At 38.8% G+C, this 13,271-nt stretch overlaps 1 protein-coding gene across 8 annotated transcripts in view; it reads left to right on the top strand.

The window, feature by feature from the left end:
• KCNT2 (potassium sodium-activated channel subfamily T member 2) overlaps positions 1-13,271 on the top strand; it is a 537,964-nt gene that overhangs the window by 437,387 nt on the left and 87,306 nt on the right. For 5 of the 8 annotated variants that reach the window (XM_072126923.1, XM_072126924.1, XM_072126926.1 and 2 more), the window contains exons 20-21: positions 2,734-2,805; positions 10,445-10,579. In XM_072126923.1, coding sequence (XP_071983024.1) covers positions 2,734-2,805; positions 10,445-10,579 — 207 coding nt within the window. The remainder of the gene's footprint in view (positions 1-2,733; positions 2,806-10,444; positions 10,580-13,271) is intronic. The other 3 variants (XM_072126927.1, XM_072126928.1, XM_072126925.1) reach the window with 1 other exon arrangement.

Raw genomic sequence — 13,271 nt, 5'->3', positions numbered from 1 at the left:
AAGTAAAGCAAATCTGAAAAATGAGATTCTTATGATTAATATTACACTAATACCATGTATCTAGGTAATATAGGACTGAATATAAGGGAGTTTTACATGAAACTATCCCTGCAGCCTCAAAACTTGATTTATCCCATTATAACTTGTCTCTGCTTATTGCATATATAATCTGTAATACAGGGAATAGTTACATGCATAGATAGTGTAAAACTCATCATAAAAACAGCTTTTCTGCTCAGATAATTTTTACTGACTGGTAGAATTGCTGCTATTTTTGCAATCTGTTCTTTCACAGTGGAAAATATGGTGACATTGCTTTTGAAGATTGAGAATTTCAGACTTATTGGAGCTTTCATTTGGATTAGTTTACTGCAGCCCTCATGGGGTAGATGAGGACTCAGATGGGTAATTATGATTCTACAGTAGGTGAACATATGTGCACAGAGCAGTGGATAACACATTAGGTTGCTGACTTCTGCACACTGGCATTATGTAAATGTCACAGTGAAGCTAACAAAGCTGTTTTGACGTGTTTATGGATTTTCATAGAAACATTGCAAAAGGATGACCAGTCTATTCTGCAGCTATGAGGATTCTTTTGCTACTAGTGACAACTATGTAAACAAGTGACTTTGTATTTTTATATTTAGCATAATAGCATATTGTAATATTACATTCATAAGTAACCTTTGAACAGCCTTCACTACAAGTCTTTCATCAACATTAGGTCACATGATCGGTGATAAATGTCTGATCACATTAGTGCGACTTCCCATCCTGTGAATATGGGATAAATGTTGTAAATAAGAAAAATAGACTTGGGGGAGGGTTGTCTTATCTTATAGGTCAGTTTTCGGGAGCATTTACTATAGGCTGTGCTAGGATCCTGTCGCAGGTTATAGCTGGATTCTTATTCAGGGAGTACTGGGACCTCTTGCTATAATTGTCACAGATATATCCGTCAGTTCTGGATTTCAGTTATTAAAGCCAGTTCACACCTATTTCAAGTATTTCTCCTATACTCTTTTTAGCAGGATTTAGCAGTGCCTTTCATTAGTTTCCAAAGACCTACATGCATAGCAGGGACCCTTCATTAACACTTCCACTAATTATAACAAAAAACAGTACAGCATACCATCTTCATTGTTATATAGAATCATGAGAGAAGGGACCTCTTAATACATGTACAGGAAGTCTATAGAAACTGGTGTAAATCGAAGGGCTTCTGTACCCCATTCGGATTTGGTTTTCAATATTCCTTTACATAATGGAACATAACAAAAATTCGAGTTTACACTTTTGCTTAGACATAAATGAAAGGGGTGTCTGAGGGTTTACTTAACTACAAATTCCCTACCAGTGTCCAGAGCTGCAATCTCTCTGGTCCATGTCCAAAATGAACAAATAGGGACACGAAAGCTGCACTGCATTCAGCCTCCGGCCAGCCGAGGTGGTGGGCTACACCCACCTGTCCCTATTCCCAGCATTGTAACATGCAGGATGGGTGGGTATGGCTGGCCGGAAGCTGAGCGCAGCGCGGTCTAAACTAAGCTTGTGATTTTTTGAAACCATGTCTATGTACACCATGGCATCAGTCTACAATATGGAAATTTATGATGTTCTACAATTGTAAAATAAAGTACAGTATATACATTTTGTGTGTATCTGGACCAATAGGACAGATTAATTTAAATGCAATAAAATTCTGGTTTAATTTTTACTTATACTGTGAAATATATTTATAATGCATTTTTCCCACGTTAACCCAACAATGGCGTGTGGCTTTATGTGCAAGTTGCATTCCATTATTGTTGTCCTTGTGACAGTATTAGCAGAAAGTGATAGCCTGAGCCCATTCTTCTATGTAAGGCTTTCAACCAGGTCCACACATGGAATAGTTATATGGTTCAGCTATACCACCAAACAATTGTGTCAGAGAAAGAGTGTGCCACAAATTGATATCACCATCACATTGCACCTGCACCGGCAGAGGCTCGGTGGCATCCAACTCTATTTGCGTCTAAAGGACATAACACTCGCCACGCAGGACAGTGGGTCTGAGCCTTAAAGCTGTCCATCTGGATCCGGGAAAGTTGGGAAGTACAGGTTCAATCACTGCTATACTTAATGTGGGTTAGCCTGCTGTTATGTTCAGTATCAACATAGTAAATAAGATTTCTTTATATCTTTTATGTCAAAGCATGCTCATTAAGATATTGATGTAGTTGTAAGAGAGATATATATAACTCATAGAGCCAGTCTCCTGATTAATCTTGTGCTCATATCCCCATTGGCCATGCCATTATTAGCTTGTTTTTTTAACGCCCATGTGTTGTAATATCAGCCTTTTGCAGATTTCATGTGTGAGAGTGAATCATGTCTGGGCTTTAATAAAATTGAAGAGGTGGTGAATACATTCGGCTTCTATACAGGAACTAATGTTTATTACACAAGTCAAGTGCTTCACATTAATCATCTTTCTTTTCTCTGTCTTGTGGAAATGACACATTAATACACATTAAAATACAGTGTAACTGCAATAAATCATAAACAGATCATTTCTTCAGCCTCTAAGTCTTTTATTTTGTTCTGCATATTGTACATTGATTTATTTTTTAATAATGTATGTCAACATTTTTCTAGAAATATCAAAATGATATAGCAGATGTTTATTGTGAGTGCATTAATATTAAATAGTATGTTTGTCATATATTCTTCTAATCCCAATGTTAGGCCAGATATGCATTTTCTGGATGCAATTTGTTGGTTCCCAATGGTCTACTACATGGTTGGCTGCATAGACAAGTAGGTGAACCTGCTCGCTCCAGTTTTAATTGGTGTTGTGTGGTTATATAGTTTGTGTTGTCCTGCATGATTTTTGTTAACTGTTGCATTTTATCATGTATTCCGTTATGCAGTGTGCTGTTTTGTTACAACCTGTACTTCAATAAAATTCAATGTGAATTTTATACAGTACCTTCTGTCCTACATGTGAGCTGTGCAGTTTTATTTCCTTAGTAGTTATGTGTAATGTGCCACTTGCTAAAACGTGCCTGATGTAAGTTTGTGATAATAATGATAATTTTATTGTTTGTGGTGGTAACATATATGGAATCACATTTGCAAATCAAATTATGTTCTAGATTTAGAACTCAACATCTTTTGTACCTTCATTGTCTGGCATTGCCAGTTGAATACAAACCATCACTCAATATTGTCGGTTTTTTTCCTCTTAAAGTGTAACTGTCACTCTGAGAAAAAAAAAAAAAATACATAATTCTGTTCCAGGTGTCCATGGGTATCATTCCTCAAAGTATTTTGCCACTCGGTCCTCATTTAGTACCTTTTTGGCCCATAGCAACCATGGTTTCCAGCTCTCAAAGAAACTACAATCAGCAAGATGGAGGGGCGGGGCCTGCCTCCTGTCACCTCATCACAAGGGTGCGCTGCTGACCAATGAGACCATATCTTTCTGATATCTATCTATTTATCTATCTCATATCTATCTATGCATATCCTATCTATCTATCTATCTATCTATTTATCTATCTTTATCTATGTATAGTCTATCTATCTATCTATATATCTATCTATCTATCTACTATCTTTCTATCTAAGTAAAACTTCAGCACAGCACATGAGGCCACAGCTTGCAGACTTGGAGAGTGTCTCCTGACACTTCCTGTGTAGTGTGAGGTGACCGAGGGGGGCTTCAGTTTCTGTCTGTATGGATAATTTTCTGATTGCAGCTGATTGCAGGAAGAGAAAAGGGAGCATGTCTCTAGTTCTGTAGTCTGCAGTGAAGAGGGGATGTCCCTAGCAACAGATACATAACTAATCCAATTCCAAAAGGGCTTAAAATTGCCTGCCCTACAGCATATCAAAAGTTTTTTTTAAATGACGGTTACTCTTTAAGTTAAGAATAAGTGCAGCCACTCCATTTAATTGTACATGTATGATAGTGGCGGAAATTGCAAAAACAGCGCTCAGCTATCTCCAACACTACCATCAACAGTAAATGGGAGTGCCAAAGATAATCAAGTGCTGTGCTCAGCAATTTCCGACAAACCATTGAATGCATCTCCACCCATTGTTGAGAGCAGGATGATTCTCTGGATTTCATAAAGTCCGTTCCCCTGACAGCCACTCTGAGGCTGGTTTTAAACTTAGCAATTTGTAGCATTATTCCTCACATAATCATTGCAATTAAGTCTAAAATGTACTAAGTACTTTACTATAATGTAATAACATGTCTTTACATGTGATGGAGGTAGCCAATATGTCTTATTTTATCTCCATGTTATTGTGAGCCATAACTGGATGAGGCAATTACATGCATGTAAGGTATGATGGGAAGGTAAGGTATTGGAGAGAAAAAATATCACGGGTTATGGGGATAAAACATTTATTTAATTCTTAAACGTTGGACTTGATGGACTTGTGTCTTTTTCCGGCCTTATATACTATGATACCTGAGTGTGTGTTTGACCAGACCGGGGTTTGGCTCACAATAACTGATGCAAAAAAAAAAAGTGAATTGGCCTTCACTGGAAATTTGTTATATGCATAAAGTTTGGACTTTTTCTGTCTTGAAAATGGTTATATGCGACCAAAACTGACACATTATAAGATGAACATTACATGGTGAAATAATAATTGTTCAGTTTTACTGTCTTCTGAGACTAGTCAACAGAATCCATTTTTTATTGTAACAATTAGTTGCTGAGGAGAAAACTACAATCAATAAAACAACACTGGAGACCTATTCAATAAAAACTGGAGTAGTTAGAGTGAGGGTAGCTGCTGAAAATAAGGGACAGAAACTATGAGCAGAGGTTGTACAGGAGAGCTGTGTAGTAATCTATTTTGGCTCTATACAGGGGTGTAACTAGAGACCTCCGGAGCCTGGGGAAAAATTTGCTAACAGGACCCCTTTCTCCTATCCATGACCACCAGGGCCAGTCAAAATACCATATGTGCTAGTTGTAAATAAACAAAGGTACCACACATTCCCAAAACAACATTTGTGTGCAGGGGACTTAGCTTGTGCCCCCTCTAGATTTACTACCCCTTGGCATTTTCCTCTGATCTTTCAAGGTGAGAGGCAGGAAGGTGCCAAGCATCTCAGTAACACCATTATGCTGCCATCACTGGCAGCATTTACTGGGATTTAGGGCAATTTCTAGGTCATTAAGCCAACGGGTCAAGTTATGTTTTTTGCAGAATGTACCAATGTTTGTTAAGTATATTAGTTATTTCCCTAAATTTGTCATTGTAACGGGTGACAAAATTCAAGGAGTGATCTACCGTCAGAATGGGATTTTGTTCAGTTTGTGGTGGATATTTCGTGGTCAAACAGTCTTGTTGGGTGAGAGAGACTGTTTTTTGATAGGCCTGTTTAAGAATCCACATGGGATATCCCTTTTCCTTCAAAGACTAGGAATATAGAATCTTTTTTTCAGCCCCTCCATCAGCAAAAGAAAAGAAAAAAACCAAACGGGGATCAAGAGGAGGACGAAATAAAGTAAAAAATAAATCATCTCTCCCATCGGGGAGCACAGTAAAGATCTTTAATCTAACAGATCTTACTTTGACTCCTGATGACATATCGCTTCTATCAAAAGGGCTATCATCTAAAATCAGGCCCCAAATGATTTTGAACTATTTCTCGACATTAACACATTTATTAGAAAGCTGACTATTAAACGTCATTTTACTTTATCTGATAAGCAAAAAAATTTAGCAGCGGAACAGCAAGAGTTCCCTACTAACAAACCCCTATCTGGATCACCTGATACCTCTATCCATGACCCCATGTCATCTGAAGCCACTCCCATCCCCACCTCCACTATAAAAAATAAATCTAAATTCTACCCTTTACATAATCAGGGCCATTTTATTAAAGTTTTTCAGGATATGGTACAAGATGATCCTAAATCCCTTACGAATAACAAGAACACAACGGTTGCTCCGTCCATGACAGCACAAAATATAAATAAAAATAGAAACAAAAATCTGACTAAAGGGGAAATGTTGGCCCTTAAAAAACTTGCAGCTAACAAAGATATTGTGTTTCGCCCCGCCGATAAAGGTGGAGGACTGGTTATTTTAACCCATACTTACTACGAACAAGAATCTAGACATATCCTATCTGACTCTAATTATTACGGTGAGATCTTTGTCGACCCTATCCCCCCTCTAAAAAAGAAGATTAAAACTATATTAGATATTGCAGTTTCATCAAATATCATTACGAAAGATGAGTATAGATTTCTTTTTATCCCTTTTCCCTCAATGTCACACTTTTACTTTCTCCCTAAGATCCACAAAGATTGCGAAACCCCACCCGGACGTCCCATTATTGCTTGCACGGGATCAGCAACTAGTAACATTTCCCATTACGTGGATCTACACCTCCAACCATACGTTGTAAAACTCCCCAGTTACCTAAAAGATTCCAACCAGCTTATTAGGGAATTACACAGTCTAGAGCTACCGGCTGTATTTTCCTTCCTTACGTTAGACGTTACAGCCCTCTATTCTAACATACAACATAAAATCGGAATTAAATGTGTAGAATCGTATCTTAATGCAGACACATCCCTTACAGCTAACTTTAGGTCTTTCCTTCTTCAACTACTCATTCTAGTCCTAGAGAACAACTTTTTCGCATATAACACCTCTGTGTTTCACCAAAAATGTGGAACGGCCATGGGCACAAAATTAGCCCCTGCCTATGCGAATTTATTTATGGGGGCCTTCGAAACTATTTATATATTATCTGACCACCCTTTTAAACAGTATATTCATTTTTACCGACGATATATTGATGACTTGATCTTAATCTGGACGGGATCAGCAAATGACGCCATTGCCTTTTCCAAATACCTCTGTGAAAACGAATGGGGAATCTCTTTTTCTGCCGAGCATCAAACAGATTCCATCACATTTCTTGACCTGACCCTATACATCAGTAATCATTCTATCTATACGTCTACCTTCTTCAAGAAGGTTGACACAAACAGCTATTTAAATTATAATAGCTTACATTATAGAAAATGGAAAAATAACATACCATACAGCCAATACAAGAGGGTCAGAAAAAATTGCACTGACCCTCTTGTATTTAAGCAACAATCCATTATTCTAAAAGAGCGTTTTCTGGAAAAGGGATATCCCATGTGGATTCTTAAACAGGCCTATCAAAAAACAGTCTCTCTCACCCAACAAGACTGTTTGACCACGAAATATCCACCACAAACTGAACAAAATCCCATTCTGACGGTAGATCACACCTTGAATTTTGTCACCCGTTACAATGACAAATTTAGGGAAATAACTAATATACTTAACAAACATTGGTACATTCTGCAAAAAGATTAGGTTCTAAGTAAAGTACTGCCTGCCAAACCAAAGGTCACCTACAGACGTGCATCCACTTTAAAAAATATTTTAGCACCCAGCTTAATAAAACAACATAAAACAACAAGTGGGACACAAACAAGTACCAGCATTGATAGTAGTCCTATGGTCAGAAAATGCTCCCACAAACTATGCTTATGCTGTTTAACTATTAAAGATAATAGCACACACTTTAAATCTAATGTTACATCGCAAGTGTTTCCAGTTAAAACATCCATGACATGCAAGTCCTGCTATGTCATCTATTTAATTGAGTGTCCTTGTGGGTTGCAATATATAGGGAGGACAACTCAGGAATTGCATGATAGGGTCACCGGCCATAGGCTCAATATCAAGAAAGGGTTCCTTAAACATGGGCTCTCTAAACACTTCCTCTTTAAACATCAAAAAGATGAGACTCTGTTTACCATTATGCCAATTGATCATATTCCCCAAAGTGATAATAATAGATATCAGACCCTCTACCGTAGAGAAATCTATAAAATGCAAACCTTGAGCCCAAACGGACTCAATGAAGTATCTGAAACCATTATGTGATCCCTTCGGCACATTAATCTTTTCCCAGTATTTATATACTTACAATCCACGATCCTGTGTTTGCTCCTCCGTAGGACAGTTGCAATGTATTACACCTGATCACACATCCCCCGATCACATGACCATTTCCTTAATCACGTGATCTGATCATGTGATCTGCTCAGTATGACCACTTCCAGTCAATTGTTTGTGTTCCACCACAGCGATCTAGTGAGTTCTTATTATATACAATTTCTTTTTAAAAAAATTATCTGTGGGTTCCTTAAGAATAGTTGATATTATGTAATATTGATTTTATTATGCCCCAACAGGCTTTTTTAGACTGTTTAATGTATTATGTTAATTTGTATACTGGCTGTGACATCACTTCCTCTAAGGGGATATATATATATCACTCTATCAGTAATGTGAATTTAGACCTGATGAAGCGTCCGATTGAGAGGACGCGAAACGCGTTGTCTGTATTTTAAATCGGTTTTATTAGATTAAATAAAATCGTATCTGTTTTACCAAAATCTTGGATCAGTGTGCGCCCTGGATATAGTCTTTTTTTCGGGCCTGCGAGGAAGGTAGTGTATCCCAGCCTTGCGGACAATTTTTGCTCTTGTCGCCCATGGCATACGTCTCTGGTGTGGACTAGGCAGCACCCGATGTGTTCTACAACAGTGTTGTGCCTGCATGCACAACTACTAAAGGTGAGCGTGATACCTTATCTATAAAGACGCACTTGGGGTATCCCAAAATTTATTGCACCAGGGAGCACTTGTTTTTCTTTGTTTTAGTATCTGATGTAACTAGAATCATCTTCTTGCGGAATGGAGGATGCATCCTTCATGCCTGTTTTCAGAACGGTTTCAGAACTTTTGGAGGACCTTGAAAGCTCCTGACATACACTCACCGGCCACTTTATTAGGTACACCTGTCCAACTGCTCGTTAACACTTAATTTCTAATCAGCCAATCACATGGCAGCAACTCAGTTCATTTAGGCATGTAGACATGGTCAAGACAATCTCCTGCAGTTCAAACCGAACATCAGTATGGGGAAGAAAGGTGATTTGAGTGCCTTTGAACATGGCATGGTTGTTGGTGCCAGAAGGGCTGGTCTGAGTATTTCAGAAACTGCTGATCTACTGGGATTTTCACGCACAACCATCTCTAGGGTTTACAGAGAATGGTCCAAAAAAGATAAAAAAAAACATCCAGTGAGCGGCAGTTCTGTGGGCGGAAATGCCTTGTTGATGCCAGAGGTCAAAGGAGAATGGGCAAAGGAGACTGGTTCGAGCTGATAGAAAGGCAACAGTGACTCAAATCGCCACCCGTTACAACCAAGGTAGGCAGAAGAGCATCTCTGAACGCACAGTACGTCAAACTTTGAGGCAGATGGGCTACAGCAGCAGAAGACCACACCGGGTGCCACTCCTTTCAGCTAAGAACAGGAAACTGAGGCAACAATTTGCACAAACTCATCGAAATTGGACAGTAGAAGATTGGAAAAACGTTGCCTGGTCTGATGAGTCTCGATTTCTGCTGTGACATTCGGATGGTAGGGTCAGAATTTGGCGTCAACAACATTAAAGCATGGATCCATCCTGCCTTGTATCAACGGTTCAGGCTGGTGGTGGTGGTGTCATGGTGTGGGGAATATTTTCTTGGCACTCTTTAGGCCCCTTGGTGCCAATTGAGCATCGTTGCAACACCACAGCCTACCTGAGTATTGTTGCTGACCATGTCCATCCCTTTATGACCACAATGTACCCAACATCTGATGGCTACTTTCAGCAGGATAATGCGCCATGTCATAAAGCTGGAATCATCTCAGACTGGTTTCTTGAACATGACAATGAGTTCACTGTACTCAAATGGCCTCCACAGTCACCAGATCTCAATCCAATAGAGCATCTTTGGGATGCGGTGGAACAGGAGATTTGCATCATGGATGTGCAGCTGACAAATCTGCGGCAACTGTGTGATGCGATCATGTCAATATGGACCAAAATCTCTGAGGAATGCTTCCAGCACCTTGTTGAATCTATGCCACGAAGAATTGAGGCAGTTCTGAAGGCAAAAGGGGGTCCAACCCCTTACTAGCATGGTGTACCTAATAAAGTGGCCGGTGAGTGTAGTTCTTGGGTACATGTATATTGAGAACAGGAACAGATGTACAATGATTTCATGCATGAGGGTCCTTCTCAGTATAAAATTTGGTAGGGGGTTTGGGTGGCCCCCTTGGGCTTCGGGCTATTGCTCAAACTGCCTATATTGTAATCTACTACTGCCATGCAAGCACAATGGTTATGCCCCTGTCTCCATTCAACTAGAATGTTATACAGTACAGAACTATTACATGGTTTTGTGCATACAAAAACATTGTATAACAAAATTAAACATTTTTATACATTAAACATTTTCTTTTCTTTATGAGAAGCTTTATCCCTGCATGTTGTAGGTGTTTTTTTATCAGGTTTTTTTTCTGTTTTTAAAAGCCTAGATGACTTGCTGAAGTCTGGAGTGACATTTGCAGCAAACATGGTGGTTGTAGATAAAGAAAGCACAATGAGTGCAGAGGAAGACTACATGGCAGATGCCAAGACAATAGTCAATGTTCAAACACTTTTCAGGTGGGTAACATTTTTTGTCATGTTCTGTAAGTTTGGACATCCAAAATACAGTTTTTTCCAGCACATCCAACAGATGCCAGCACACTCGAAGGAGAATTGCTGGGTTGAGATCTACTGAAGTGTATCAGGCTTGCAGTATGCTTTGATTAGTGATGGGTCCCAGGCAGCTGCCCAAATATCCATATTATAATATATTACGTGTTCTTATTTTCTTATAGTGCATAAAAATAAAACAAAGAGTGTAATATTTATGTTTACCCAGCAAGAGAGAGCTGCCATAGTAAATCCTATCTTGAATCTCTACCTTAAGATATAAGATTATTTTCCTTACTGAAAGATACTGAAGCTCTTTTCCCATACAGTGCTCAGAAAGTGTAAAAAATGATGTGGTATTCAGATATGCAAGATCAAATTTTAATTCTTAGCAGATAAAATGCTGTTACAATCAAATATATATTTTAAAGATAGGAGCTTACTGGCGCAACTGCAATATACTAGATACCTCCTATCGTGGTATTCATACTTGCATTTCCTTACAAATATATATTTTGATTATTAAAGTTTTGACTTTTAACATTTTGCACAATAGCAGACAAATAAATGCCTGAAGTTTTAAATTTCACAGCTAACAAGCATGAATACAGCAGATTATTGCAGGAAGGCTTTCAGATTACCAGAGGCTCCAAGACACAGACTGACGTTAGGGTCAGACGCTCAGAAGTCTGGTTTGGTAGTTATAGGAAACACAGTCCTTTCTTTAGTAGACTTGTTTTAATCCGGGTTAAAATCCAATCAGAGAAAACACAACAAGGTCCAAACAGAAGTAAACTGTGCTCACCTACTAACCAGTCCCTGCAGGTCCCATCCACAGACTAAATACCGAACTGACGATTATTGCTTGTCTTCTTCTTTTTTTTTTTTTAGATTTTTTTTTTCTTTTTATTCAAATATCTCTAATATTATTGTTCTGTCATTGTATATACTGCCCACTATGGCACATTTTGCATACAGGAAGGAACGCTTTGTTCGGTCTAAGGGTGCGTTCGCACGTGGTGTTAATGCATGTGTTTTGAAACATATCACAGCTGAAAAGATGAGATTTGCCTAATTACATTGCTGTCAACATTGTGCTTACAATACGCATGTGCTAACACAATGTTAACATAACGTTAACTGAAAATGAATGTATATATGTCTTCACCCTCATTTACAGACCCTCAATTGTCTCCACTTAGTCAAGATAAGTAAGTAGTCCTTTGTGTCTCTGTCACTGACCTCATAGCTATAATTAAACATAATCAATAAGAATATATTAAAAAGCTCTCGGTATCCACAATAAGTGACAAAGAATAACTGGATTCAGGAAGAATATAAGATGTAATTTGGAAAGGTTTAGCGAGAAGGTTTTTGCAACAATGTATTTAATAAGAGGCTAATGAGGGATGTTTTTGACAAATAACATACTTGGCTGGTGTTATCCGACCCCCTCCATGCTGTAACTGTACTGCCTGATACACTGCCTGGCACTCCGCCCTTTTAGAGTGTTGGAGGAAACCAGAGGACCTGGAGGAAACCCATGCAAACACGGAGAGAACATAAAAACTCGTTGCAAATGTTTATTGATTTTGTTGATAGATTTGCTTTAATATTCCCCATTATTTCCATGTCATGATGCTAACATGAGACAAACAGCCAAGGACGGACCCAGATGGTGAGTCCTTATGTTAGCCCCACCCAAGTGTCTCTATCTACTTCACTAGATGGTAGGTAACCACTGGGTGATATTTCCTTTCCTTCTGCAACACTGAAAGAAAAAAAATTACAAAACAGATCAAAAAATATGGGTGTAACTAAAAGGAATACACATAACAGAACGAGAAATAGAAGTCAAGGAGATGATCAGAGAACAAAAAATCCCAAGTAAAGCAATAGAGAATATGCTAGCAAGCTCCAGAAAAGACTAGGAAGCACAAGTGAGAATGTGAAAGCAAGCACACTTCTAAAGGGATATCAGAGTCCTGGTCCAGCTGTGAATAGGTAAGATGTTAGGGGTGTCAGCCCAGACAGAAAAAACAGACCAGCAGCAGAGGAATGTGAATGGAGAAGGCATCTGTCCATCACAACTAGCTTAACCATCAATAACCCAGAACAAAATCAGCAGGGCACAGTTGGGGGTGGTGGAATTCAATTAAGACAGCCAGAAGTGAAATACTGTAGTACAAAATAAAATCATGGCACTGAACCACTGAAGCAACAGATGTTACACACCCTTTGAATAAATAATTACCCCCCCCCCCCATTGAATCTATAATGGCTCATGAAGTGCTGCCCCTTGAGTCTTTCTTATAGTTTAAGTGCCCCTGTGTCCTCCATGTATTTACTTTACTCTGATCATTTGCTGTTCCTATTTATTTATTTATACAGCATTATTGTATTTATAGTCTATGTGGCCCATAATGTGCCCATATGGCCCCTGTTTTATTTAGAAAGCACTCCATGTCCCCTTATGTATGTAGTGTTCCCATTGCCCTTTAAATGTCATGAGCACAGAGAGGGGATCAGTGCCACATAATGTGCAGGTCACATGATGCAGAGAATTCACAGGGAGATTGACAGTCTCTGGTCCTTTGACCGACAAGACAGGAGATAGTTTGGTAGAATCGCTTGGCTTCCAACTTTGCCACAGGTTCCA

The sequence above is a fragment of the Engystomops pustulosus genome, chromosome 10 (genome assembly GCF_040894005.1).
Source record: "Engystomops pustulosus chromosome 10, aEngPut4.maternal, whole genome shotgun sequence".
In the NCBI taxonomy this organism is placed as follows: Eukaryota; Metazoa; Chordata; class Amphibia; order Anura; family Leptodactylidae; genus Engystomops; species Engystomops pustulosus.
The sequence above is the reverse complement of the archived record's forward strand: the minus strand, read 5'-3'. Positions and strand labels throughout refer to the sequence as shown.